This window comes from Pleurodeles waltl, chromosome 7 (genome assembly GCF_031143425.1).
Source record: "Pleurodeles waltl isolate 20211129_DDA chromosome 7, aPleWal1.hap1.20221129, whole genome shotgun sequence".
Classification (NCBI taxonomy): domain Eukaryota; kingdom Metazoa; phylum Chordata; class Amphibia; order Caudata; family Salamandridae; genus Pleurodeles; species Pleurodeles waltl.
In genome coordinates this window covers 1,374,884,673-1,374,908,711 of record NC_090446.1, presented here as the reverse complement: position 1 = coordinate 1,374,908,711, position 24,039 = coordinate 1,374,884,673, and the positions used below count along the sequence as shown (strand labels likewise).

Here is a 24,039-nt window from a genome sequence, read left to right as displayed (position 1 = left end):
TAACCGACTATCTGTGTAGGCTGACTGGTTCCAGCAGCCTGCCACACTAGAGACATGTTGCTGGCCCCATGGGGAGAGTGCCTTTGTCACTCTGAGGCCAGTAACAAAGCCTGCACTGGGTGGAGATGCTAACACCTCCCCCAGGCAGGAGCTGTAACACCTGGCGGTGAGCCTCAAAGGCTCACCCCTTTGTCACAGCACCGCAGGACACTCCAGCTTAGTGGAGTTGCCCGCCCCCTCCGGCCACGGCCCCCACTTTTGGCGGCAAGGCTGGAGGAAACAAAGAAAACAACAAGGAGGAGTCACTGGCCAGTCAGGACAGCCCCTAAGGTGCCCTGAGCTGAAGTGACTAACTTTTAGACATCCTCCATCTTGCAGATGGAGGATTCCCCCAATAGGATTAGGGATGTGACCCCCTCCCCTTGGGAGGGGGCACAAAGAGGGTGTACCCACCCTCAAGGCTAGTAGCCATTGGCTACTAACCCCCCAGACCTAAACACGCCCTTAAATTTAGTATTTAAGGGCTTCCCTGAACCTAAGATTTTAGATTCCTGCAACTACAAGAAGAAGGACTGCTGAGCTGAAAAACCCCTGCAGAGGAAGACCAGAAGACACCAACTGCCTTGGCCCCAGACTTACCGGCCTGTCTCCTGCCTTCCAAAGAAACCTGCTCCAGCGACGCTTTCCAAGGGACCAGCGACCTCTGAATCCTCTAAGGACTGCCCTGCTTCGAAAAAGACAAGAAACTCCCGAGGACAGCGGCACTGCTCCAAAAGAACTGCAACTTTGTTACAAGGAGCAGATTTAAAGACCCCTGCAACTCCCCGCAAGAAGCGTGAGACTTGCAACACTGCACCTGGCGACCCCGACTCGACTGGTGGAGAACAACCAACTCAGGGAGGACCCTCCGGCGACTCTACGACTGTGAGTAACCAAAGTTGAGCCCCCACAGCAACGCCTGCAGAGGGAATCCCCAGGCTCCCCCTGACCGCGACTGTCTGAACTCCATTTCCCGACGGCTGGGAAAGACCCTGCACCCGCAGCCCCCAGCCCCTAAAGAAACGGAACTTCTGTGCAGGAGTGACCCCCAGGAGGCCCTCTCCCTTGCCCAGGTGGTGGCTACCCCGAGGAGCCCCTCCCTTGCCTGCCTGCATCGCTGAAGAGACCCCTTGGTCTCCCATTGAAAACTAAAGGAAACCCGACGCTTGTTTGCACACTGCACCCGGCCGCCCCCGCGCTGCTGAGGGTGTACTTTCTGTGTGGACTTGTGTCCCCCCCGGTGCCCTACAAAACCCCCCTGGTCTGCCCTCCGAAGACGCGGGTACTTACCTGCTGGCAGACCGGAACCGGGGCACCCCCTTCTCTCCATTGCAGCCTATGCGTTTTGGGCACCTCTTTGACCTTTGCACCTGACCGGCCCTGAGCTGCTGGTGTGATAACTTTGGGGTTGCTCTGAACCCCCAACGGTGGGCTACCTTGGACCAAAAACTGAAACCCGTAAGTGACTTACTTACCTGTGAAAACTAACAAAAACTTACCTCCCCCAGGAACTGTGAAAATTGCACTAAGTGTCCACTTTTAAAACAGCTTATTGTGTTTTATGTAAAAAGTATACATGCTAATGTAATGATTTAAAGTTCCCGAAGTACTTACCTGCAATACCTTTCAAATGAGATATTACATGTAGAATTTGAACCTGTGGTTCTTAAAATAAACTAAGAAAAGATATTTTTCTATAACAAAACCTATTGGCTGGATTTGTCTCTGAGTGTGTGTTCCTCATTTATTGCCTGTGTGTATGTACAACAAATGCTTAACACTACTCCCTTGGATAAGCCTACTGCTCGACCACACTACCACAAAATAGAGCATTAGTATTATCTCTTTTTACCACTATTTTACCTCTAAGGGGAACCCTTGGACTCTGTGCATGCTATTCCTTACTTTGAAATAGCACATACAGAGCCAACTTCCTACACTATGTGAATGTGTAAACTGTAAAACATGTGTATAACTTGCGCAGAAGGTACAAAAAAACTACAGCACACATGAATCCTGTGCTGGGTGCTCTTTGTGCTGCAGTACATCAGGGGAAACAGAACTGCTCCACAACCTCATGTGCCAGTTTCCTGCCTCATCCAAGCACATTAACTGTCAGATCAGGCTCTAGGGGCCTGGGTCATAGACTGATTTAGATAGATGATGCTCCCTGGTGTGCTGCTGAAGTATCGTGAAGCACTATTGCGTACACCCATAGGCACTGCTTATTTAGTAAGTAAGAATGTGTTCATTGTGCCTGCCTTTACTACATGCACTTTGCCACAAAATGTTGCTCTAATGCTATGCATTTCTGTTCTCCTCGGAGAACTGAAAGCCTATTGTAACTACATGCAAAATAGTATCATTTGAGTCCATTTCTTCTTTTAAACGCCTAGCCTAAGCTATACATTTTTTATCTTCAGTGTAAAAAAAAAAAAATATATATATATATATATATGTACACACAAATAACAGAAACCACCTAATCTCGCGGAACAACACAAAAATGCCCTAAAAAATCCTGCAAAAATACTGTTCCATAAAACCTGGCTCATAAAGATGATAACCACACTTTTCTAATATATTCATAATTATTTAAATTAAATAAAAGGCATTGCTTTCCAACAAAACTAAATCGGTGGGAAGTGCTACTAATAAAATATGTACAACTACTACTAGAAAGGACAGCGAAAAAGGGAGGTATTTTGCAAAGGGAAACAATAATTTGACAAACTCAGAATATTAACGGTGTCGGTTTGGTCTGCATTAGGATTGAGGTTTGGAACAGAGACAAACCATAACATACTCATCTCGTTGAACATAAAGGCATCCTGGTATTCCTTCATGTACTGCGTGGAGCGGGACTCATCCAGGAACAAGGAGTACACCCGCTTGATGTCGTCCACCTGTACCTCAGTGCCCTGCGAACACAAGCACAGCAGAATGAGAGGCCATGCCAATCTGTAGGCGCTAGAAACACGAATCATAGCCTGCCAACGGCTGCTAACCCTGGCACGGAGTGGGAACAAAGGTCCAGGGTGAATCAATTAGCCCTTTCTCCATTAGACCATCTGGAGCGACAGAAAACGTTCAGACACTGGAGGTTCAAGAAGGAATGATGGATGTGGCAGGGGATAGGCCCAGCCACCTTTGCCTATTCAGCACAGTATGTAAACAGGAGGAAGTAACTGTCTCTCGCTCACCTTCCGCTTCCGGCACACCAAGTGGGCGGCGGTGATGAGCTGCATAGCATAGCGCAGGGAGGTCTCCTGCCCAATCCGAGTCAGCACCGTGTAGGCGTCGTCACTCATTTCTACGTCTTCCTCTTCACACCTGCAAGGGAACAGGGAGAGGACAACATTTATGAGTGCTCCGCGGAGCAAATTCCTCGAAGGCATCAAAACAGGGACAAAAAAAAAAAGAGAATGTACATTGGTCCCGGCTAGGGAGTGGACCAACCAGGAGAACCTACAGAGCAGCCCCCGCCAAGTTAAGCCGCCTGAAAACTCCAACTTCAGTTTGACAAACGCTCTTTCTAGAGGCTGAAGAGGCAGTTCATATTTTAACTTGGAGTCTATTTTTCATCTAGTATTTGGTTCCCAAGAAAAAATGCAGTCTCCAAAACATGAACTGCTTCCCTCCAAGTTGTTTTGGCAAAGGGAACCAGAACTTATAAGGCGTTGGGGCAGGCTGACAAATCGCACAACTAGAACTCAAAAGCCTGTGCTCTCTCCTTACCAGAAACAGTGGTGGAAGCTCAGCTGTGCTGCGAAGGAAGGGGAAGCACACAGTAGGTCTATTGGTAACAATAAAAGCAACATCTTTTAAAGCATCTTCCTCGTTCAACACATGCCAACATAGGCACATCCTACACGGGAACCTGCATGTCTGACCTGATCTTCAGAATCTGCTTGGTTTCCTTCTCGTTGTACGGGGTCGTGGAGATGATCAGAAGCCGGTCCAACAAATCAATAGGAATTCCATGGGGGCTCTGATAGTTTGTCCCACGGATTCTGTAGGGGTAGAGCCAAAAACAGATATGAGCGCATCAGTATGAAAAAACGACAAATAAATGAGCAAGTGTAAAAAATTGTGTCACCAGTAGTCCAGAAAGCTCAAAGCACCTGATCGGCTAGCACTGTCCTGATTGGTAGATGGCTGGGTCCAAGCTGAGGTGGGCAAAAGAACAAAGCAGTCTCCACACCCCCTTTTGTGAGTGAGTTCTGGCTATCACTGGCCCTTCATGCTTATTGGCACTATTCATATTCAAAACTGCAAAAACTCATATCTCCAGTTAGCCCGATTTAATTTTTGTCTTTTTGGTGACAACTTGTTTATTACATTTTACTCTATTTTTCTACTTCGGTTTGAGGTTTCTTTTGTTTTGCCTTTTGACTTTATTACTGATATGGTACTGCATAAATACTTTATAGGTTGCCTTCAGTTAATATTGCCTGTTCTCTGTTCTGCGCTATAGTTACTAGATATTTGAGTTCAGGATATTTTACTCACTTTGAAGGTTCACCCTGACAAGGGTTGTGATTATTCCTTGAGGTGAGTAGTCACTGACCCCCAAATAATAATCCAATTTCTTACATAGATAACATTTTGTTACAAAAAAGTTGCACTGGTGGCCTTTATCCTATGAAATGCTGAAATGTACTTGCAGTCTCATTCACTGCATAGGAGGGAAAACAAAATTCAGAATCAAGGACAAGCTAAACAAGAAAACAGTGCGTCTCCAAATAGTTTTTCTGCAAATCGCATCAGAAACAAAATGCTGGCTTACCTGGTAATTCCGCGGTTGGTGGCCATGATGAGAACAGGCGCCATGTCACTCTCTAGGGCGCGATTCAAGAAAGAGAAGCACTCTATGTCCAGCATGTGCACCTCATCTATGAAGAGAACCTGTAAGGATGGATGTGAAAGCTGCTGATGCTTGCAGTAAAGAATCTTTTTTAGAGCACAGCCTTGAGTAGCACATCCATAATGCACGCTTACAGAACAACTGAACTCAAAGTCTTCAGTCACGGCCCAGGCAGTGATGATAGTCACTGAGGGTTAAGCTACTGAGCTTAGGAAATGTACTGCTCTGCTTACTTCAAGTCTTATAAGTGATAATAAAAAGACACAAGGGCAACCCAATATGCCTTACGGAAACCAGGATTATGGAGTACATTAAAAACAGTGGTTCATTAAGGACTCGTACTCAGACGCTCCATCATGCATTTTTTTTGGTAAGCTAATTGTCAATGTAATAAATGCCATAAAGAAATCCAGCCAAGACACAAGATATTTAATCCTGAATCGGAAAAATGTATGTCAATACCATGACCAGTACTGTGTTCGGTGCCAGCAAGTGATAAAAGTGAAAAACATTGGTGGGGATTAGTGGTGTATATTTATTCAAAAAGCAAGAAACTAGGGCTCACATAAGATTGCTGGGTTCAAGTTAGTGGATCTACTGCACAATCTCTTAATCAATAAGGGAACTGAGTATGCTTGGTCAAAGTGTTGATGACGTTCCGACCTTCAGGACAGAAACTGTGGGAGGGCGCCAGAAAAATATTATGCAGGTTTGAATCGTGGAGCCAAGGCAGATGTTCTTTAAAAAAAAAAAAAACTGTAAGCAGATGTAGGTGCCAAATGTCACCAATGAATGAATGGAGAATTGTCATGGAATGAGAGCAGTTTCAGTCCCAGACTGGAGCCAACTCACCAGTCACCACCAATGTATGTAATACCCGAGAGTCAGTCGGTCACATTGTTCAATACTTAGGGATCACTGGGGCACAGTGTGGAATGGGGAGGGCTGTAGGGTTGATGGTCCAGGTACTAGTGAGTTCGACTCAATTCAAATAATGATTTGTACATGTTTAGACAGGCAAATTCGTTATACTGCCAATAAAAAGTCAATAAAACATCTACTCAAAGTGTGAAACCCGAAATGTTCATGTTTTAAAACATATTATAACTATAAAACATGGTTAGTTAGACAGCATGAACCCATAAATGACCACAGTTTGGGTTAAAAAAAACATTAAAAAATACAAATAGTGGAATTGCAGGAATAGACGAGCAAAAAACAAAAGGCAGCCTCACGGGCAGAACACTTACACCTGGGATAATCTCTGCTTTCCCCTCCTCTCTCCATTCAGCTACCTTAGCGTTGATCTGCTCACGCACTTCAGACTTAATCTCACCAGTGTCCCCTGCAGAGAAGATAAAACATACCAGAGAGCACAAGGTTAGGGAACAGGGAAGCAAACAAATATATAAAATACGGCAAAAAAACTAGGGAAAAAGCATGTAATGTGCAACTACAAAAAACGAAGCAAAGTCTCCCCCCCCCCCCCCAAGTTATCCCTCCTTAATACCTGCACAGCCCTACACCTTTTTTCTTCACAGAAACAGCTCTCTTTTCAACCATTACTTAACCCAAGATTGCCCAACTTCCACCACTTACATTTTCATCCCTGCATGCCTAGCTCCCATGTTTTATATTCTAAGATGCAGTTCCGGGTAACTTCTTGTAAGGACTGTTGAGCACATCAACGTGGCTCAGTCAGTGTTCAATACACACCGTGTATACAGCATTATAGATGCTTACATCAGGGATTCCCTCACAGTACTACTGCTACTTCCTCCCAGCAGTGGCAAGTGGATGCTGAATCGCCCCAATTTGTGGGCGCATTCTCGTCAGTGCTATGTCAGAGCTACAAAAGTCAGTGTGTGAACGCTTCCCGCCCAAAAACGACCAGTCAATACTATAGCACCCAGATCATGTGATCTTCCTATCAGCAGCACCCAGTCAACATCCTCCTCACAGCAGCACCAAACATTATAGGGACACATTAGTGAGTTTCCTTCAAGCTGTGCCTCTAGTGTATGTTTTCTCTGAGCAGTGCTTGGTCAGTGCTCCAGAACTCTCCCAGCTGAGCTGGGTAAACGTCATGGGACCACTTCAGGGAGTTTCCTCCTAGCAGTGCCCCTCACTCTAAGCTTTCTCTCAGGAGTGTTCCATTGTTGCTACGGGTTACTAATAATATGTGCAGGTCTGCAGGGATGGTGTTGCAGTTTGTACCAGAAAAGAGGGCCAGGAAGCCCTGTGTGCGGCTGTTGATGACATCGATCTCGTGAAGCGATACTGTGTGCACCACCTCCTTGCGTTTCTGAAGTTCTCCATCAGGGCACTGGACGAACTTTGTCTAAAAGGAGTGAAGACAAGGTGGGAACAGTGTTATTTCAATACCAGAAAAAACACTCAAAGAGGTTGAGTACTTGCATCAAATACAATTTTCAGGTGTTTTTTTTTTTTATTGCTCAACCTGAATCTGCACTCATTTCCCAAAATCAACAAAGAAAAAAAACATATTCACCCCCTGAAGGTGCAACAAAGCCCTTTAAAATCAACCACTGACCAGCTGCTTGCAACAGCAGTGCTCAGACAGACTTGGGACAGGTGAATTCAACCCCTGAAGAGCCTTAAATTCACAAGCATAGAGCTGTGCTCAAAATAAGAGACACAATTTGAATCTTCCTGCATTTATTAACAAACTAGAAAAATGAAGTCCAGACTCGTATGAAAACAGGTTGCCATATGATCAGAAAGACCTAATCTCTGATTTGGAATAATAACTGTGTGTGAACACAGTTGGACAAGTGAGTGAATAAAAAGAAACGGGTCAAAAGTTGGGAAAAAGCCTAACTGCAATGATATATTTTCGTAACCACATTCCACGATTGCATTCATGGTATACCAACGGTCAATAGTGCAAAGGTCAATGTTAATTGATACAAAAGGTTAAAATAAGCATCTTTGGCATGAAGCATTGGTTGCTGCACCAAACCCATGCAGCGGAAGCTCATATTACAGAAACTATAGGGCATATAGCCCACACTCATAAGATTGGTTGAGTAGGCCACTGTAGGAAACTGGGTTCTGGCTGCAGAAGCCTCCCACTTTTTGCCTAGTTTTTGATAAAACTTTGACTGACTGAAGATCATTGGATTCCTGCTAACCAGGTACCCAGTGCCAGTGTTCCTTCCCCAAAACAAAATACCTGGTCACCTGATCCCCAAGTGGCCATGCCCTTTAGCACCTCTATAAGTCACTAGTAAAAGGTGCCTCTGGCACCTAGGACAGGAGTACTAAAAAGGATCCCTCAAGAGCTGCAGCACAGCTTGTGACCCTAAGGGACCCACCACAAAACTCATAGACTACCACTGCAGGCTGCGTGACAAGGTGCTCCAAAAAGTAAAAAAACAACATGACACACACTTGTGTGCCATCTCCCCTAACACTGCCTGTAATACTTGTAAGTTACCCCTACAGCAGGCCTTACAGCCCTAAGGAAGGGTACATTATATTACAGGTGAGGGCATTTCTGCAGGAGCAAATATGCCTTGACTATGTCTTTGTCAATTCTTAGACATAGTAAGTGAACATGGATACCATTTTAAATACATGTGCTAGACACTGCTCAATATGAGTTCCCCCAGCTAAATGATGGCTTCACAGAAAATAGGGATGTTTGGTATCAAACATCTCATATTAATAAACCCTCACTGATTCCAGTGATGGATTTATTAATACATGCACTCAGAATGCACCACAGAGGGGCTCCCTGAAAACCTACCAAGTGCTGGTGGGCTGGCTGACTAGCTTCCACCAGTCTGACCCCTCAGGGGTGACAGCCTTAGCTCTCAGGTGGTCAGGAACAAAGTTAACACACCCCTTAGCTCTCGGGCGGTCAGGAACAAGGTTAGCACACCCCTCCCAACAGGATTACCTGCAAATCTGCATTCCAAGGCAGGGGCACTTCAAAGAAATTCACTGCCCAGGTATGCAGATCTGGCTTACCTCAGGAGGGGGATGCTGACCCCCCCCCCCCACCCCCTGCCCCAGGGAGCACTGGGCACCTGAACAGGTGGGAAAATTTGCTATGCAGGAGATGTGTTGCATTTGCAGACTGGACACACATCTAGGGAGACTAGCCTGAAATGAACACAGCCTTAGGAATTCCATCATCTTGTGAATGGGGGAATTAGGAATTCTGGGACAAGGTGATGACCATTCCCCAAAGGAAGGGGAAAGAAGCCCATTAGCTACTACCCTTCACTCCCCTTAATTCCCCTACATTGAGTATTGAGGGGACCCCCTGATACCAGGAACTTGGACTCGCTGGACTACAGAAGAAGGACCCAAAAAGCTGAGAAAAAAAAAAGAATTGAGGAGCAGTAACTGACTTGGTCCCAATTACGCCGGCCTGTCTGCTGTCCTCGACAACTGTGCCAAAGATGACTATCCTGCAGCTGTTCTGCCTCCAAAAGCCTGAGAGGACTTCCAGCACTTTGAGAAGTAACCAGAATCTCCATGGAGTAGCAAAGCTGCTGCCCTGCAACATGTAGGCACCAAAGAAAACTCAGGAGGACTCCGGACCGCTGAAACCCGACAACGGACAGCACCACTACACCGTGCCCCCTAGCCCGAGCTGACGTGGGCCAACTGTGCCAGTGTGGTCCCCAGGCCCTCCAGAGCCAAAGTCCACCTTGGGTTTGCCAACAGTGGACCTCCCGACACTGTCTGCAGCCTCTTTCTGCAGGTCCCCTCCAGCAGCAAGTATCCCCTACACCGGAACCACACACCAAAAGACACCACTGCAGCCGAGCCCCACAGCCCAAAGAGAAGTGGGCCAATGATGTCTCCACGTGCCTGAGGATCTCAACGGTCGAGCCCCCTGTGGGTTCCCCCAGACTGGCCGCCCAGTCCCTGCTTGCAACCTCTTTTTGACTGGACCAATCTCCACTCAAGTGAATGGGACACCTGACGCTTCAAAACACCTCTGCACACGGATGCCCCAGAGCCCCCGAGGTGAACTGTTGGTGTGGTCTTGGACCTTGCCCCATACTCATCTCAAGTCCAGAAGAACAGTCCTGTATGTCATTGACAGGTACCTGTATGCAGTCTGTTTCTTACCCACAGGATAATACTGGGGCACCCGAGGCTTAAAAGCACCTCTGCACCCAGACGCCGCAGTGCCTCTCGAAGTCACCTGTTGGTACTGCTCTGAACCTTGCCAAATACTTACCTTAACTCCAGAAGAACAGTCCTTTAGATTGTTGCTAAGTGCCCGAATGCAGTATATGTTTCTTTTCCCCTAGGATAACATTAGGGCACCTGATGCTGCACCCGGACACCCCAGGGACTCCAGAAGTTACCTGTTGGTGCTGCCCTGAACCTTGTAGTCGCTGCTATGTACCCGCATGCAGTATGTTTTTCCCCCATAGGATAACATTACCGCTCCCAAAATTGCACTGTCAACTTTTAAAAACTGAAAATTCATAACTCAAAAAGTACTCACCTGATTCTGATCTTGGTATCAACATTTATACAAAAGTATGTTATTTTTATAAATTGGTGTCAGATTTCTTTATTGAGCGTTTGTCTCGCTTACTACCTTTGTGTGTACAATACATGCTTAGCACTACCTTCTGATATGCCTCCTTGCCACACACCACCACAAAAGAGAGCATTTGGGGTGTCATTTGTGCCTCTGTAATCCCTCTGGGGTTTGCTTGGACTCTTTACAGTGTACCTCATTTTGGTTCCTTTTATAAAGAACCAGCACAAAAAAATGCATCGCTCAAAAGTCCATTGCCCTGCCTGCACTGTAGAGGGAACATAATTATTGCATCCGATGGTCCTTGTTACAGATCTTATCGCATTGCCCCAGAGCTCAGCTATAGAGAAACCGTAGGCTCTGCATAGCCACAAATGAGTATTATCACTGCTAATGAACCCCAGACTGCCCTGACCTTAAACCAACCAAGCAGTTGGCACACGTATGGCCCCACTTCACTTACCTAAGAGCAAGGATCCCAGAGAGGAACCAGAAGGATGGGCGGGAACAGGGAAACAGTATCCGAAAAAGAAGAAGCAGAAGTCACCTCTGGTTTTGGGAGGAAGAACCCTGACCTGCCCATTCAACTACCCTCTGTAGATTAGTCTAATGCGGACGATGGACAGACTTTCCTACTCTACTCTGATTAGAAAACTGGAAGTTGTGTCACTTCTGAAAAGAGGGCAATGGGAACTTATTTGAAACTATCTGGATAAAATATGTATATTATTAACAGCCACTTCCAGTTACATATTTATCAGGAGTTGTAGGTGGTGGAAAAAAGGGGAAAAAAGTTAGGGGTCAAGATAGTGCAGACGCTACATGGTCTTTTCCCCCCCTTTATAAAAGGTTGTTACCGTAATTAATGACGAATATATCTCTAACATAGATTACATATCATTGATACCAGTGGCTCATCTATATGATGAAAAAAGGGTATGCAAGGGCCTCTGGTGAAAGTTGCATTGTTTTCTGTCCTCTCCCCCATCACCACCCCCCAGACTCCTCACTCTCAGCCTCCTCACAGGAAAACAGAACATTTTCTAAAACATTGTAAAGGTTTTTTTTCTTTTCTTTTAAAGACATGGCTTCTGTCGTCAAAAAATTCCAGATTTATGCTCAAGCCTCGTGTTGGGCAACAGCAAACAGAGGAAATATCAAGCTCTAAAAGGACAAGAATCCGGACAAGGAGCTGCTGGTTCTGCAGCAAACTATCACCCACTATAAGAATATCATGCAATTCAAAAGGTTCCTTAATTCATGCAAACGGCTGCGATTGTCAAAATCCACACAGATCTGCACAAAAATAGTCAGTAAATAGTGCAGGGTAATAAACTACCCACAAGTGAATGCGTGCAGCCTGAACAGGCACCTGACGCCGCTATCTCCGTCAATCCCATTCTGTTTTTATTAACTGCTGAGACCCCAAAACAAGAAAGAATAAAACAGTTGACTTTTTTGCGTGGATACTGTGACCGCAGTCATCAGCTTCCCAACACACCCTACTCTTGCTGCCTACACCCCAGGGGCATGGCCCAGGTTAGCTCCTGGATACTGGCCCTTTGCATTAAAGAAGAGGCCAAACATTCACAGTATGAAATCTGTACCTGCGATCCCATGGCATCGTAATCCCGTGCCCGGGTGAAAGAACGGCCCAGTTTAGTAATCTTTCCGGTGGCTTTATCAATAGTAATGACATCCCTGCAAAAGAAAGAAAAATGAGCCAAGAAACAAGAATCGCTACACACAGAAATGTCTTCAAAGAACCACTAAGTTCCTTAAACCTAAATCTCTCTTCCTATATCCAGTGGTGAGATGATGTATCCTAAAGACTTCAGAGTATTAGCGCTTTGCTCTTACCCAGACTGGACTTTCTCCTTCGTCAGTGACTCGATCATCTTGGTGCCCAGATCATAGATGGTCTCCATCTCAGTGGTTTTCAGCGTCAGTTTTCCCACCTTGGCACCCTGCACAGCAAACAAAAGATGAATTCTAAACAAAGGGCTCTGAAGAGCTAGATCAACAGTTCTCACAATAGGACATTTTGCACCACTTCTTCTGCCTTTCCGTTTTTTAGCTCCCTTCGCTTTTAGGTTTTAAATCTTTTCAGGACAAAGGTGCGTGGGTTCTCTGTGGCCAACAATTTTTTTTCTTTTTTAATTATGCTTGTCTTCTAGAAATATGGTCTTCCTTTGCTTCATTCAGTGCTATTGCTGCAACCAAGGCTATCGGGGTAACGGTAGAATCAATATCAGTTTACACACTGTATGTATATACATATATATATATATCAATCAAAACACAGCCTGTTGGGTAGAATCCCCCCAGGATCCGGGGGCTTACGAAAAAATATATATATATATATATATATATATATATATATATATATATATATATATATATATATATATATATATATATATATATATATATATATATATATATATATATATATATATATACCAATTAGCAGTGCTCAATAACTGGCCTTCTTCCCTGCCAGGATTCCAAAAGTGGGACATCATTGATATATCAAGGACAAACGATGTGAGGGGAAGACTCAAGCATGAAAATATATGAAGCTTTAGCGGAAGAATATGGTCAATGCAAGACCCAGGTCATCAAATATGCACAGCTCACACATGCACTGCATATATAAACACACTGTTCAATTGGTGGATGTACAGGAGTACGCATCTCTAGGGAACAGGATAATGATCAATTATATGCCACAAAAGGCAATATCACACAGACAGCGTGGCTAAAACACATTGCCAAAGGCAATAGTTGTTGGCTTTGCCATTGCTTGTTCTTAAAAGAGACAAAAAGTGCTTTGATGTCCAAATGGCAGAGAGTGCAGTAGTGTAGAGTACATTGGGGTAGAGTGCAGTGGCCTAGATTAAAGTGGCAGAGTTTTGCGAATAGTAGTGACCAGTGTCGTAGACTGCAGTAGTGTGGGGTGGAATAGAGTGGCAGAGTACAGTGGCATAGAGCGCTGTGGGTAGAGTTGCAGAATAGAGTATAGTGGTGTAGAGTGCTGTGGTGCAGATTAGACTGGTGTAGAGTGCCGTGGTTTAAAGTGGAGTGGTATGGTCCAGCGACGTGGAGTGGCGCGGCATAAATAGCAGTGGCGTAGAGTATCACAGAGTCAAGTGCAGTGGCGTGTATGGACAGATAGTCCATATGTGTTGCACATGTTCTTGAAGGTGCATTAGGTTCCCTCGGAGTATAAATCGCCAGCCACCATCACCACTGACTGTCCAGGCTTGTATATCATGTCTCAGCTCACCAACTTTTAATTCAGGCGCTGCCCATAGTGGAAGCAGCAGAGTGCAAGGAAGGGGGCATCCAACATGAGTATGTATAGGAGCCAGGATTATTTCGCGCACGAATAAGGTTGCTTTTGGCGGGTATCCTTTTAGGGCGGAGCAGTAACCAAGTAAGGATGTGCTACCATGGGCGTAGGAAGTGTGGGGGACGCGGGGGATGTATCCCCCCCAGATTTTGAAGGTTGGGGGACACGGGGACGAAGGTGGGGGGACAAGGGGACACAATTTCCCCTCTCACATCTATTATTCAGAGGGCCATTAGCGCACAAAAGCGCTACTTATGATAGCCCTATACTGACCATCCTCCAATCTGATGGTAACAGAATGAAGGTGAGTCCGGAGGCCCCCTGCGCCCTCTGCCCTTTTGTTTGTCCTGTTCACAGCTGTGGGCATTAAGGGTGCTCATAAGAACAAAGGGCACGAGGAGGAGAAAAGAGTTTTGGATGATTACTGCCTTGAAGAGGAGCACTGCAGGATGCCTTCAAGAGGAGCTGCAAGACAATGAGGAAGATCTAAAGAGAGAACAGAGTCCCACTCACCCTGATGCCTGCAGGCTAGAAAGGAGACTCTGTGAAACACAATTTTTGTATTTGCCTAAGATCACACCAGTTGGTGAAACAGTGAAGTCGAGATTGAGCCCAGATTTTACCTTTTCATACAACAATTTAGCTATTAGAAGGGTATATTTTTCTAACATTTATGTTTAATGTTTTGTTTTCTAGGTAATGAAGTGCTTGATTACAGCATGGCTAACAGGGAGAAGCCATATTTCATTTTGGGCAGTTATGCCTAGCGTTATTATTTATGTTGTTGTTATCGTTACATACTTCAGCATATTGAAGTATATTATCTTTTCTCTATCTTTTCTTCACTCTACTCTGAAACAATCTACCCTATGCCACTGCACCCTACACCACTTTTCTCCACTCTGTTCAACTCTACGCCACTGCAATCTATGCTGTACCACTCCACTCTACACCACGCCACTTCAATCTATGCTATTCTACTCTAACCATTGTACACTACGCCCCTGCACTCTGCCAGTGCACTGTTCACCACTTTACTCAAAACCAATGCACTCTATCCCACTGCACTCTATGCCAATCTACTCTGCACCACAGCACTCTATTCCACTGCTTTCAATGCCACTGTACTCTGCGCCATAGCACTCTATGCCACTGCACTCTATGTCACTCTACAATACACCACTGTACTCTGCGACCCTCTAATCTGCAACATTGCACTTTCTGCCACTAAACTCCACGCCACTCTACTCTGCACCACTGCACTCAATGCCACTGTGCTCTGTCCCACTGCACTCTTTTCTGCACCACTGCACATTAATATACTCTACATCACTCCACTGTAGGGCACTTCACTCTACTTTGAAATCAGCACCTCTATGCCAATGCAATCTACACAACTCTACTCTATGCTATGCCAGTCTAATCTATCCTGCACCACGCCAATGTACCCTGCACCACTCCAATCTGCTCTGCACCGCTCTATGCTACTGCACTCTACATCACTATGCTCCACTCTGCAACAATCTACCCTTCACCACTGTACTGTACTCTGCAGCAATCTACTCCATGCCACTGCACTCTATTCTACTCTGCACCACTGTACTCTACATCACTGCACTCTACACCAATGTATTCTATGCCACTCTACTCAACAGCACTGCCCTTTATGACACTCTACTCTGCAACACTGCACTCTGCCACTGAACTATACTCCTCTGCACCACGGCACTCTACTCTGCACCGCTCAACTATATACCACTCTACTGCACTCTACCCCAGTGTACTGTATACCACTACACTCTATGCCACTCTACTCTGCATCACTGCACTCCACCACTGCACTCTACACCAGTCTACTCTACCTTGCACCACTCCACTCTACCATGCAACGCATCACTCTATGACACAGCACTCTGAACCACTGCAATCTATGCTGTGCCACTCCACTCTGCTCCCCTCTACTCTTCACCACTCTACGCTACTGCACTGTACGCTAAACCAGTGCAGTATTCGCCAATGCACTCTATACCATTGCACTCTACACCAATCTACTTTGCACCACTGTACTCTATGCCACTTCACTCTAGACCACCCAACTCCACTCTATGACACTTCACTCTGACATTACACTCCATGATACTAGACTCCGACACTCTATTCCATTAAACTAACACTTTCTCCACTCTGTAACTCCCTACACAACTCCCTATACGCCACTCCATTCCACTGTATGCCACTCCACACCACTTCAATCTACGATACTCTACTCAACGCCACTGCACAACCCTCTATGCCACTCCACTATACAACAATGTACTATGTTCACTGTGACACTCTACCCAACTTTCTCTATGCCACTTCACATAACTTACCTTCACTCTAATCCAGTTCACTCTTCCTTATGCCTTTTCACTCTACGACACTCTACCACTCCACTCTATGACACTCTATTACACTGTGACACTGCTCCACTCTACTACTACTTTATGGCATTGGCGCTTGATTAGAGATTGAGATCTCCATTGATTGCCTTCTCACTCATATGAGAAGTGAGTCCGATTTATCTTCGCCGTTTTGGTTACAAGCACTCTGTAACCCTTTTAACTCAAGCTTAACGAAGGCTTAGGATGATCCTGATACTTGTCTAGGGGATCGAAATATCGTCGGCAAAAGTACCTTGACTTGAATTTGTGATATTGTACGTAAGTTGGCATAAGCATAGGTACTATGAGCTAATGACTTCTTGATTCACTATTTGAGTCATTCATTTAAAAGTTGGTGTATAAAAGCTTGTAAATCGTTATTGTGGATGCTAACCTTGTTGGAAAGTAGCCTCTTTCTAGCTTGGTTACCCCCACATTTGGCCTGTTTGCCAGTGTTTTTGAGAGTGTCTACTGGGATCCTGCTAATCAGGACCCCAGTAGTTATGCTCTCTCCCTTAAATTATGGTTGTTGCATACTGGTAACCCAGTATTTCACCCAAAATTGGCATGCTGGTGCCCCCTTATAAGTCCCTAGTATACGGTACTTAGGTACCCAGGGCAATGGGGTTCCAGAAGATCCCTATGGGCTGCAGCATTTCTTTTGCCACCCATATGGAGCCCATGCAAAGGCTTCTGCAGGACTGCCACTGCAGCCTGCGTGAAAAGGTGCATGCACCCTTTCACTGCCAGTTACACTGCACAAGGTCACTTATAAGTCACCCCTATAGCAGGCCCTCCAGCCCTGAGGGCAGGGTGCAGAGTAACTGTGTGTGAGTGCACTAGCAGTGGTGCCCCCATGACCTCCAGGACCATTTCCCCAGACTTCCTGAGTGCGGGGATGCCATTTTACATGTGTACTTGAAATAGGTCACTACCTATTCCCAGCTGCATAATGGTAACTCCAAACATAGGTACGTTTAGTATCAAACATGTTGGAATCATAACCCAAGGCTTTTGCAAGCATTGGTTGTATGATTTCATGCACTCTGGGGGCTCCTTAGAGGACCCCCAGTATTGCCATTCCAGCCTTCTGAGGGTTTCCAGGCAGGCCCAGCTGCTGCCACCTCTCAGACAGGTTTCTGCCCTCCTGTTGCTTGAGAAGTTCAAGCCCATGAAGGCAGAACAAAGGATTTCCTTTGGGAGAGGGGTGTTACACCCTCACCCTTTGGAAATAGGAGTTACAGGCTTGGGAGGCGTAGCTTCCTTCCCCAGGCCACTGGTAACGCTTTGAAGGGCACATTTGGTACCCTCCTTGCATAATCCAGTCTACACCGGTTCAGGTACCCCCTGGCACGAAACTGGACAAAGGAAAGGGGAGTGACCACTCCCCTGTCCATCACCACCCCAGGTGTGGTGCTCAGAGCTCCTCCAGAGTATCCCTGTGTTTTGCCATCTTGGATTCCAAGTTGGCAGCGAACTCTGGGAGCATCTGAGTGGCCAGTGCCAGCAGGTGGTGTCAGAGCCGTCCCCTGATAGGTGCTTACCTGTTTAGCTGACCAATCCCCCTTTCATGGCTATTTAGGGTCTCTCCTTTGGGAGGTTCTTCAGATTCAGATTGCAAGACTCCAGCAGGAATCCTCTGCATCCTTTACTTCACCTTCTCACTGAAGAAACTGCATCTGGACCCTCCAGAAACTCCACAAACTGCAACAACGAAGTAAAGACAACTTCTGCAACATTGTATCTTCAGCTCTTGCCAGCAAATGCAACTGTTTCCCGGTCGTGCATCCTCAGAGGACAGCCTGTCTTCAGCCTGCACCAGAAGAATGGACGAATCTCCCTTGGAGTGAAGGGGTCACTCCCCTGCTTCAGCAGGCACCTCTCTGCAATGATGACCATCTGCTTGGGTCCCCTCTCCTGTTGAGTTGCATGGATCCTACATCACGGGTGGTGGACTGAAGTGGTCCCAATGGTCCTGACGTCCTACTGTCCAACTTTGGTGGAGGTAAGAGCTTGCCTTCCCACGCAAACAGTAACCCTGTTCACCACATGTTTTTCAGTTGCCAAGGCTTGTTGGCATCCTTCTATGAAATTCTTTGTGCACAATGTAACTCTGGCCCCCAGCACTCCTTCCTGCAATGCACAGCTTCCTGAGTGGTTCTCTGGCGGTGTGGGATCCTTTGTTTTTGTGCTGCATGGGCTTCCTTTTGCAACTCCTTTGTCCCTGTGCTGGAGGACTCCTGTGTGCATTGGCTGGTCTTCTGTGGGCTCTCTGAGTTGCTGAGAGCACCCTCCTCCTCCTGGGTAGAGTCAACCAGGTCCCTCCTGGTCCCAGGCAGTGCCATTTTCCGCTAATCGTGAGCTTTGCATGTGCCAAGGTTTGTTGGCGGAATCCAGCGACGCAAACCAGACTGCTATCATCCATCCGGTGTGGGTTATCATCTGCACCAACCAGGAACCCGCATTCCATCTTCTTGGGTGCAGTACTGACTGTTGTTCTTCACCAGTGGTTCTTCTTTTGCACCTTGATTCAGGTTAGCAGGGGCTCCTGTCCTCCCTGTACTCTTTTGTGCTTCTTGGACCTAATCCCATTCTTCCATAGGTCTTTAGGTCCAGGAATCCACCCTTTGTGTCTTGAAGTATCTTCTGGTTCTTGCATTATCTTTTTTCTCGTGTTCTTGTGTGTTCTAGGAAAGTTACTGTGATTTACCCCTGGTTTCCTGGGCTCTGAGGTGGGTTCTATTACTTACCTTCGGTGTTTTCTAATACTCCCAGCGCCCCTCTACACATCACACTTGTCTAGGTGGGAAACCAACATTCGCATTCTACTTTCTTAGTATATGGTTTGTGTTTACCCTAGGCCCATTTCTAACCATTGTGAGTTTCACTAATTGCACTTTTCTAAATGTTTTTATTGCTATTGCTGCATACTAGTGTATATAATTGGTGTATTACTTACCTCCTAAGGGAGTATAGTCTTTATAGTATTTTTGGCATTTGTGTCACTAAAATAAAGTACCTTTATTTTTGTAACACTGAGTATTTTCTTTCATGTGTGTGAGTGCTGTGTGACTACAGTGGTATTGCATGAGCTCTGCACGTCTCCTAGATAAGCCTTGGCTACAGCTACCCTAGAGAGCCTGGCTTCTAGACACTGCCTACATTTCACTAATAAGGGATAACTGGACCTGGTATAAGGTGTAAGTACCATAGGTACCCAATACAAACCAGGCCAGCCTCCTCTAAACCACTGTACTATATAGGTTACTTTTTACATTTTTCTTGTAATTGGTGACATTGGGTCATCCAGATAACTTGTGTAATGCCCGAATACCAGTCTTTCTTGATTTCCCCTGTTGATGTTTTCCCACTACATTTGATCTTTTATATTTTGATTGAATAAATGTATGAAACATTCCATTTGCATACTACTTTAATATCATTGTTTATGGGAGTGGTGTTGCATTTTAATCAAGGGACCCCTGTTCCTTTAAAGTTAGTTTACTGCTCCATTTCAGGACACTCTACTTACTCCATGACACTACGCCACACCAGTCGATGACACATCATTCTCCTTTATGCCATTAACTTTGAGCCTTGCTGAATAGTAGTCTCACTAGTGTACAGCATGGCTCAAACACATTGGCAAAGCCAATAGAACTTGCATAGGTGAGACCTATTGGCTTTGCCAATGTTTGTTTATAATGTATGATCTTCAAGGTGGACTTGCAATATCCTTATGTATGCCAGGGGTATTTTACCCATATAATACATGGTCACACCACCAACTTTCCCACAAACCATTTAAAACCTTAGTGCATAGCTTCTGTCATTCCAAGCTATTAAAGTAGAGCAGAAGAAAGAAAAGCAACATAATTTTTTTTGCTTTAAACAGCTGCATTAATTATGCTCTGTGACCTGATCTGCCTTTTACCTTGGCTGCTAGCTCTGGCAGAAGGCAGTGTAATGTCAGAACTCGACTGTAATAACCCTATCAGAGTCATTTTCCGATGTCTTTTCTTTATAATCAGTGAATGTCTTTTCTTTATACGCAGTGACTTGGTGCATCACAAACAGCCGTTTCTAAAGAAATTAGTGACTGCAGTTTATACAGAGATTAGCGAATCCATGTTTATATAGCCTGTAACTGCAAGAGCTTCTTCAGTTGAAATGCTTCTAGTTATGACTGATGTGGAGCTGAGCTGCCCAAGATCACACACAGGAGTAGAAGTGTTATTAGAACTATGGTTTCCGAGCACAGTTTACTACTCTTGTACATAATCGCTTTTGATATCTCCAGTGCGGTTCCAATTGGCATGAGGCGAAGGGCATGGTGGGTGTGGGGCGCAAAGGGTATGTTCTTCCTTTTTACCCTCCTACCTTTATTTGCTTGGTGCATGAAGATGCAAGGTTAATCAACATGTTATTTTCACATTTGAGCTAATTACTTTGTGAATGTAAATAACAATTAAAGATACTTTCAGACTGTGAAAACATGCCTTCCTTTCTCCCTATTTCACTTCCAATATATATGATTGTGTATATTTATCGGAGCCTGCAGTTCGTAAACAACGAGCGATTTGTATAGGGTTGATTGAAAGTCCCCAAGGCTGTCCCTGTCCCCCCCAGAAATTTATTGTCTCCTACGCCCCTGTGTGCTACCCCCATTTAGAGCTCTCTTTACATCCTTTCTCTCCGTGGCGGTGGCATTCCCCAACCAGCACATCGGCCACTGCAGAATAAAGTTTGTAATTTTGGGTGCCCTTTCAGTACGCTGTATTTTGTAGTGTGCAACCCTGCGTCTGCCATTCCCCCATTTTCAGAGCCGAGTGGCGGCCGTGTGACTCTTTAACAAAGAAGTCTTAGAAAGAAGCACCAGTCGTGCAGCAAAAAAGTATAGTAGCCGCAGCAGAATCAGCATTTTGGATATCACCCGACCCAACAGAGAGAGAGGTAGAGAAATCCAGAAGGGAAGGGGGCGACAGAGCAATACTAGCACCTTACCCAAATTACCATCTTTAAGATATTTCTCTGTGTTAAGTGTTTACCACTAAGTATCCGAGTATACTGAATCACTGTGCTAGTCTGGCGGGCATTACAGCACCTCTGTGGCTGGCTCAGCGGAAGCAAGCTTGACTTAGCCCAGTTTATCTTGAGACGTGAACTTTTCCTGAAAAGTCCGTTAAAGGCTGGCGAGAGTGGCGGGTCAAATGCAGATATATCATGGCATCATCCAGGTCCAGGATATCACATGCCACCTACCAAATGGTTTTAGATGCAGCATGCACACCAGTGGTTCCATGGTGAGAGAAAATATAAAGGGTGGAGGTGCGGGGGGATTTGAGGTGGCAACACTGTCTAGTATCTCTGTGTATGTTAAAGCAGTCAGATATGTATTCCCCTTTCTTGACCCTGGCCACTGGGCGACTATGTAATGGTTGAACCCATTGTTGGAATGTTAGGTCTATACTCACTCTCTGCAGGACTACCAAGAGATAGGACCAGCTGAGGGTGTCAAATGCCTTCTCTAGATCTAGTGATACTGCCAGGCATCTCTCATCACTTCTAATGGTGGCCCACATCAGTCCCAGAAAATCGAGGATGTTCAAAACAGGTTCATACTGGAAAGGAACATCTTTCTGATCTGTATGGACTGATGAAATGAGCACAGAAAGCAGTCTGTTAACCAGTTCCCAATGACTTGTAATCTAAACTGAGGAGAAATAATGGCCTGCATGATCGCACATCAGATGAATCAAGTCTTGACTTAGGCAGTACTATCGTCATAGTGCTTCTCTAACAGATTCTGGGAGCCTGCCTACCTCTCTCGCCTCGTCATAGACTTGTAACAATTTCGTTACGACATATCAAATAAAATTTGATGACAAGCCCATCCGTTCCCGCAGTTTACTTCTCGCCACCTGGGTTATAGGTGTGCAGACTTCTTTATGCTTGCAGAGATTCCTCAACTTTCCTGCATGGTTATGGATTTATTCAGGAGATAGGAATCCCTATGATATATTTGCGTAAGTGGTCTGCAGCAGACCACATGCTCTCCGCATACAGTGCAGGGTGGTAGACGACAAAGTTAGCACTTATGTCTTCTTGAGTATGGACTATGTCGCCGTTGACAGATCTGATAATCAGGGGGCGAGCCGTTTCACCTCCCAACTACGATGCTAACCTATGTTCAGCTCTCCCTCAGTCTCCATGCTGGCGGGCAGTGTACTCCCTATGGTCAAGTCAATATATCGTTCAGCCCAGTGTGCGTCGATGTTCGGGACTTGTTTGCCCCCATGCCCCACTGGAGCTCCAGTTTCAGTTTTATTTCCAGTTCAGCACTATAGAAGAACAGGTCCAGGCGTGTGAATATTGTGCACCAGGGAGTAAAATGAGAATTCTTTGGGGGTGAGGTGAGGTCCACACACTGTGCGCTTGTCTGTGCTTTAGCCAATGCAGAAAGTATTGCAACTTTCTGCAGCATGTAGCTCCCACCATGGTGGGAATAGATCTGTCCACCGCCACATCTGGAACACAACTAAAATCCCATTACCCCATTCACAAAGGCACCAGTGGATTGCATGTCTGCGCAGGTGTCAGCTGATTGAAAAACAAAAAAAACAGCGTGGTTAGTCTCTGGTGCATAAATCGTCATTAGGGTCAATGATTCTCCATCTAGTTATCCTTCTATCACTACATATCTACCCGATAGGTCTACACTTACACCACAAATGTGAGCCAGATTTATACCCCCCATTCAATATATTATTCACGTCCATAATGGTAATAGGAGGGGCTGGGATAAGAGAGGGAGGGTAAATAGTAGGGGTTGTGATGCCCTGTTAGAGGAGTTCCCGTTGAGGCCCAGCAATGCAATGAAACCCCATAAGCATAGCTCCCACCAATCCCCCGAAGTTGTGATTAGTGTTGAGGACTCACACTCAGGCTATATCTTCTGCCAAATGAGTTGTTAAAATAAGGCAGTCCTGTCCCACTGCTCCAGAGATGTAGGACCCATTAGTACCCGATTCAGAGTCTGAGCCAAGGTTGGATATCAAGACATCAAAAGTGTTCTTAATGAGTTGTAGAACATCAGCTACCACGTGTACCCTTGCCAAGCCTGCCTGTTCATTGGTGGGGCGACTCTGCGGTTTAAGATCTCATCTCTTTTTTGGTCTCTTGCACTCTGAGCCTCCTCGAGACAGCTCATGTGCAGGTGGCATCTCCACTATTTTCCAGTGCAGCCAAGTCCAAGCCTCCTCGGGGTTTGGAAAAAAAAAAAAGTGTTGTCGCCCTCCACTACTCAGAGCTTAGCGGGGAACAGGTGCCACTGTGGCTTGATCATGGAATAGGAGTTACAGCGCTGCGGTACCTCTGTAGTGTAGCCTGGGTACTGGGTATTAAATTGCCCAAAATGTTTTGTGAGAGTGGTCCGCCATTGACTCAGGAGCCCTACTCCCTATGATGGAACTGCCTCTAACTCCAGGATGTCCTAACAGGGGGCCAGGGTTCGAGAGTAGTTTCGTCCCCTCGGCTTAACCATTCTGTTGCTTGGGCCTTTGGCATGGTGGAGATGCTGGTTTGCCCATCAATGAGTAACGTGGAGCACCCCCTGACCATCTAATTGTTGTCCACTTGTTTGTTGCATGATTCCCTGTTCAGTGTTAATGTGGGCACATTCACTGGTCCCCAGCAGCTCTACCAGCAGTGTGTAAGCATTCGGGGCTGAGCAGAGAGCCTGTCTCAGGGCCTGACCTGGGGTTCAACCCGAAGCGACCAGTGCAGCCTCCATCTTGGCCCCCCCACCAAACGTAGTTCA

At 45.8% G+C, this 24,039-nt stretch overlaps 1 protein-coding gene across 1 annotated transcript in view; it reads right to left on the bottom strand.

The window, feature by feature from the left end:
* RUVBL2 (RuvB like AAA ATPase 2) overlaps positions 1-24,039 on the bottom strand; it is a 75,096-nt gene that overhangs the window by 9,926 nt on the left and 41,131 nt on the right. Inside the window, exons 7-14 of the mRNA XM_069200858.1 lie at positions 12,303-12,409; positions 12,050-12,143; positions 7,124-7,247; positions 6,157-6,251; positions 4,829-4,947; positions 3,933-4,052; positions 3,243-3,372; positions 2,846-2,960 (exon numbers count right to left, since the gene is read on the bottom strand). Coding sequence (XP_069056959.1) covers positions 2,846-2,960; positions 3,243-3,372; positions 3,933-4,052; positions 4,829-4,947; positions 6,157-6,251; positions 7,124-7,247; positions 12,050-12,143; positions 12,303-12,409 — 904 coding nt within the window. The remainder of the gene's footprint in view (positions 1-2,845; positions 2,961-3,242; positions 3,373-3,932; positions 4,053-4,828; positions 4,948-6,156; positions 6,252-7,123; positions 7,248-12,049; positions 12,144-12,302; positions 12,410-24,039) is intronic.